This window comes from Theobroma cacao, chromosome 5 (assembly GCF_000208745.1).
Source record: "Theobroma cacao cultivar B97-61/B2 chromosome 5, Criollo_cocoa_genome_V2, whole genome shotgun sequence".
NCBI lineage: Eukaryota > Viridiplantae > Streptophyta > Magnoliopsida > Malvales > Malvaceae > Theobroma > Theobroma cacao.
The window spans coordinates 37,283,146-37,289,332 of record NC_030854.1 but is presented as its reverse complement, the minus strand read 5'-3'; the positions used below and the strand labels follow the sequence as shown (position 1 = coordinate 37,289,332).

At 36.6% G+C, this 6,187-nt stretch overlaps 1 protein-coding gene across 1 annotated transcript; it reads right to left on the bottom strand.

The window, feature by feature from the left end:
* LOC18600272 (acyltransferase-like protein At1g54570, chloroplastic) lies at positions 258-5,784 on the bottom strand. The gene is made up of 13 exons (XM_018121880.1): positions 4,842-5,784; positions 4,604-4,655; positions 4,318-4,373; positions 3,720-3,878; positions 3,477-3,581; positions 3,104-3,210; positions 2,737-2,858; positions 2,447-2,555; positions 2,083-2,216; positions 1,539-1,908; positions 1,222-1,335; positions 930-1,015; positions 258-696 (listed from the first exon to the last, which is right to left on the bottom strand). The coding sequence occupies exons 1-13, from the start codon at positions 5,257-5,259 to the stop codon at positions 396-398; spliced, it is 2,133 nt and encodes a 710-aa protein (XP_017977369.1). The 5' UTR covers positions 5,260-5,784; the 3' UTR covers positions 258-395.

Below are 6,187 nucleotides of genomic sequence, written 5' to 3'. Positions count from 1 at the left end.
CTATACACCAACTTATGAAAGAGTGTTGATTGGTGTTTGGTAGAGATCTTTTAGGAATAATTTTAAAAATTATTGTATTTTTATGTCTGATTATAAGGGCCTAAATTTATGCTTTCTATATTTGTGATATCTTCTAATTTTAGGGCTGTTTTAAGGTTAATATGGATACATACATACATATATATATATATAGGTTACAGTAAATAATTTTTTTATGACAAAGAATAAAAAACTATCTTGTTTTTCCTCCCAACATGTAATGATAAACAAACCAATTTCCTTTTTTCCTTTGGTATTTGCAAATTTTGTAACAATTGTGCAACATAATATACCATATAGATTGTACAAAACTAAGCCTGTTAAAGAATCAAGATGCATATGCTAGAGTAAATTTTTCAAGGCTCGAATGATGGAACTTGGTCTAGAGGAGAATACAATGCACGGTAGATTGTCCTATCGATTATACTCCTATATGGGTCCTCCTCCCGCTTCTTCAACAAGTAAGAAATACATTGTTCAACTTCTGACTTAACCTGCAAATACAATTCATTTGCATCTTCTCGGTTCTCCAACAAATCCTCTCTTCCCTTCAATTTTATCGGCTTTCCAAACAGATAGTAAAAGCGGCCTGGTAGCTTGGGTAACATCCCTGGAATAAAGAGCTCTTGATTGGCTACCTCGCCCTTTGTTTCATCCCTACAACCAGAGCATGCTCTCCATTAATGCAATCAGTAATTGCATATAAGCAACTTATTGTTGTTCTTGGTGTAGCTGTCACCAGCCTTTCCTGTACTTCCTCTATTTCTACTTAATAAGAATTCTTATTGGGAAAAGAAAAAGAAAAGACCAGGCTTGCTTTCTGAAGATAAGTTGCCAGCATCTCAGAATAGAATATGAGATGTAAATATCATTAGAGTGAGAGAAGTGACCTTATTTTTATAGCATCCTGACGGGCTTTGTTGATAAAATCACTAACCCCAGGGATTTTCATCAGGTCATGGTAATCAAGAACCAACTGCCAAGAAGATCATAAGCAAAAATAATGATATTAGCACAAACTATCACGATTGCACCAAGAATATGAGATCAAATCCTGTTTTCATCAGAGATTGAGGAGGGGGAGGGGGGGAAGAAGGCTGTTGCTTCTTCCCATTGCATTCTGCATTGGTTCCAAAGATGAAACAATGAATTTATTTTTGGTAATAAGAAGCACAAACTTACTTCTGCAATATCATCTTCTCCTACAGTCCCAAAAGGTACAATTGTGGCCCCAAACCGTGCTGCCATTCTCACAAATTCTGGTTGATTTGGCCAAAATAATTTATATTGTTCACCCTGAATGATAAAAAATGCTACTTTCTGAGAACTTAGATCAGAAGTTTTGACATGAATAAAGCATTAAGTTACAAAAAGAACAGCAATAATAATCTCAAGGAATGTGGAAGAATAAACATGAAAGTCCTCTCTACTTGAAGAAAACAGTTTCTAACTTGGTTCCATAAAGAATCTATTTTGGACAAACATGAACTTTGTCTTACCTTATAATGGAGGGCCTCACGCTGACCCCCAGGATAAAGAAGAACATGGGCTTTTGTGGACAAAGCTCTGAAAAGGTAGTTTGCTGTGACAGGTAATGCACCCATTACTTTGACCCAATCAGGGAATGCAAATTCATTACCTGCACTCCTAAATTTCCCCCAAAATAACTCTGGATGTGCTATTCCTCGGACCATAATGTTCTTCTCTCTTAAGAATGCTTCAATAAGACAAGGAAGGTCTAACCCCATCAGCATATGGTAACCAACAAACAGCACAGGGCCTTCATTTGGAACCCCCGCAAGCCCCTGCACTATCTTCCCATCTTCCATGGTTGAGAACATAGCAGAACAAGAAGCAAAACGTAATAATCTGCAATTCAGGTGGCAGTAATATCAGCCAGAGTCTCAAACGAAGAGAAGTCGGTGAAAGGGTGCAACTTAAACAGGTTTCTTTAGCTGTAGTCCAAAAAAAAAGATACATTTGCATTGCTGATATCATCGCCGTTAAGTAATATGCATATAATACATTGCTTGGTGGAATTACCCAGTTACTTCACCAAATGCATATCTGTATTCTGACATGCTGGGAGGCAGAAAATCTGAGATATAGTCATGCCTCCTGGAACGACGGTATTTGCTAGTGCCCTTAATGACAGTCAGTAAATTCAGGCTATCTTCCTGTGCCACCACAGAAAAACATGCTGCCAGTCAAGTTTGTGCAGAATTACAAACATTTTCCATAGAAACAGGCCTATACTTTTGGTATGTAACACATAAAACATTGAGTAAACAGCTACAGAGATGCTAAACTTCAAATATAAAGCAAGTATCGATGAAAGCTTAAGTTGAGTTCAGAAACCACATCATATCATCTAATAGCACACATGCAAACACACAATTTAACCTACCAGTAAGAGGGTATGCCCATTGTCCTTGAAGAAACGGATTTCACAATTTGGTAATAAATTCTTAAGACGATGAGCTTCTTCTCGACTTGGAAGCATATTATCCTTGTCACTGAAATGCATAAACCATCAACCATAATAAAGCTGAAAATAAATTTTCAGGAACAAATAAAATGATATATTAACAACGAAAAGGGAAGCGATATAAAAAACAATTAACCAGAAATATAAAAGATAAAAAAAGAAATAAATAAGTAGAAGAAGAAAGACAGCACAAGGAAGAGAATAAAGACCTCGCAAGCACTAGTACTTCAGCTTTAACAGCATGCAGACGTGAATTAGCATAAGCAGAAGCTGATTTAAGCAATTTCAACTTCCAAACAAGAGTCTCCTTTGGTATAATATCAGCCAAACACTGAAATTAAAGTAAGGAAAACAATATTCAGGCTGTGGACTAAATAGATCTCCAGCAGAATATTGTGAAAGCAAGACATGCAGCAAATGCCTGGGCAAAACACAATTCATCAACTCAGGCACCCAACCACAAACAAAAACAATATGGGGGAAATAGTTCAGACTTATAACTCAGATTAAATGACACTTTCATGCAGCATAACCAAAAACAAATGATAAATCCAAGAAAAAGAGACTGATTCTTACAGAAAGACGAGGAAGCAAAGCAGTGAGGTTGTCAGACAATTGTTCAATTTTCTGTGTGGGGGGAAGCCTACCTTCAACACCAACTGTTGCCATTTTCAATGGTTCGCCTGATCTCATAAAAACAGAAGCAACAATATCACAACAAACTCTTCTTTTGTAATCTATATCAAGCAATTTAAAACTAGACAATTTTGCTGATACATTCAGCTTTCTGTGAAACCTACAATTGAAAAAAATCTGAGCACGTTGTAACAGAGCACTGGGAATATGTAAGGCATATAGGGCTTGATATTAACAGCAATAGAGCATTGGAAATATATTAAATAGAAATGCATAAATCTGATTAAAAATACTCGCCACTATATGCACGCACCCATCACAAGGCTCAGAATATAGGGGATGGTAACATGTAGCTCATCAGGAAAAGCTTTCAATATAGGGAACAATGGTTGCAGCTGTGACCTGCCAAATGATGTAGCTAAAATGAAATCACAAAAAAAAAAAGACATCAGCCCACCTTGGCATTTCAGCAACAGAGTTCATCCAAACAAGCAAAGATTTAAGAATATGTGATGAAGAAGAAAGCACAAACTGGAATTTCAAAACGAAGACTGACCTGGATTCACTAATATCACCACTAAGTCAATAGTGGGATTACGAGCAGCAACTGCAAGTGCTAAACATCCTCCAAAGGAATCTCCCACCAAATAGATTGGACTATTCGGACGTGAAGCATGCTCAAGCCTAAGAGTTTCTTCAACAACTTTCACCAGTCCTTAATTAAAAAAAATTGACATTTAACTTTTTTATAAACAATACATACTGATTTAAATAGAATTCACAAACTTTATTCACAACATTTTTCTTTTTCGTAATACTGATACCTTTGAACAGCTTTCCATTGTGACATCGACAAAATGCATAATTTACAGTTTCAAATCAGGTTCATAGTTTCTGTTAAATCCCCTAAAAAATGCATGACAAATACCATGAACAAGATAAACAGAAAGCATTCAGAATGAGAAATTGGTTGCAGCAGAAAGATGCAAATTATAGACAAAGAAAGCAAATCAGCAATCATGTGTTACTCTCGAGATATAATATAAGACAAACAACTTCAAGCTTAGGGTACCATTTTGATGCATCATCAGCTTCAATAAAACTTCTAAACTAGTCAAGAAAATTAAAGTTCATAGGTCATGAAAGACAAAAACCTTCAAATGGAGTTCGGTCACAGACAGGAACATGAAGGCACTGAACTTCAAAAACCCTGCACTCAACAAAATTCATCAAATAGAACTTGTTGCTTTCAAATATAACAGCTACTAATATGCCACAAAGGAGGCTATGGAACTGATTTGCCTGCCCTGTACTTACTGAAAATTTTAACTTGAACTAACTTTCATTGCCAGTATTGAAAGGAAATATCTAGAAGTTGTCAGCCAAAATAATCAGGGAAATTGGCAAGATTGTCACTTAGGGAAGGACAATACAACTTACTTTCCAAGAGCTTTATGGTGCAAAATGAGGCCAATCCCAACACCATCAAGTCCTGCAGAGATCAGTAATAAAAACCAAGTTGCCAAAACTCAATGGGGGAAAAACAAAAGAAAGAAAACTGCTTGTTTAAAGCAATAAACTTAGCAATTGTATAATTTAACCACCTCCATTTATCTATCAATCAGGGGAGAAATAGCAAAATTGAAAAACTAATGAAACGTATTAACACTGAGCTTACCAGGTAAAAACAGAAGAACAGGAGAACCTTTTACAGGACGACCACACTCAACAGGGCAAAACCACCTAGGTGGTCCACCATCAGGCTTAATCATGTCCTTTGCTCTATCAAGGTAATCTTTCACAGTATTAGTACCATAACCATCGTCCCACAACACTTCCAATTCTTCAGAAACCATTTCTTTCACCAATTTTTTCTCAACTTTAGGCTTTAACCTCCCATTCCCACCATCAATCAAGGACCCTTTCTTTTCTTTCTCTCCAATAACAGAACCTGCTCCATTCACTGAGACCCCATCAGATGACAACACTGACAAATCACCACCACCTAATCTCTCAGCTCGCACTCGAAAATGAGGCTTAAACTTTGGATTCACCCCAAAACAAGGCGAGACCCGGAGAGTAACAGCAGATGCCATGACTCCCTACTAAATTGCAGGAGTCTACACCCTTTTCCAAGACTCACAAAATTTAACAACCCAAAAATGCCAGCTTCAATAAGTAACAGTATATAATTTGGACTACCCTTTCCAAAGACTCACAAATTGAACAACTTTAAACCCTTTTCAGTGAACGGCAACAACTAGAAACAGTTAAATGAAAACTTAGCAGAACCCTTTTTCCAGCACAAGAAACTGGAAAAGAACAGCAAATAACCACAGCTATAATGCTGCCTAAAACACTCTAACTGAAACAATCACACTTTTTATGCCAAAATATATAGTAGTAATATTAAAAAAAAAAAAGCAAAACGAAGTAGAGTACAAGAATGAAATCTGGTGTAAACCCAGAAAGCAAAACACAGTTTAAAGTATCTCTAGAAACAACATTATATTTCTAGAATTTCTTGTCTAAATCATGCAGTGAGAAAAATACCGGAATGACAGTGAAAATGTTTTGTATTAGAAGTTATCTGCAATGAATGGTTCAACTACATGACAAAGAAATGGAAAGAACTTAACAGGCTGGTGACTGGAGATTAGGATTGATAGATATGGTTTTTTTGGATTTTACCCAAATCTCCATTAACTCTTGTATAGCCATAGAAAGAGAAAACGACTCTATGTCTTTCTTTTCCCTGGTTGTGAATTAGCCATACCAGGTTAAATTTTAGTGTTTGGTGGACTGGCTTGGCTTGGCTTGGCATGGCATGTGTCTTTTTAACGGTTAAATTCTCACAACTAAGATACAAATGTAAGAAGAGGCGGGTTGGTTAGGCGGTGGAGAAGGCTTCGAGCTGTCAACTATTGACAGGAAAAGTTCTAGGTGATTGGTCTTTTTCAAGGTGAAAAGTGACATGCTCAAGGATTCAATCACGGAGGACCAAAATTAAGCAAAGGGTACACT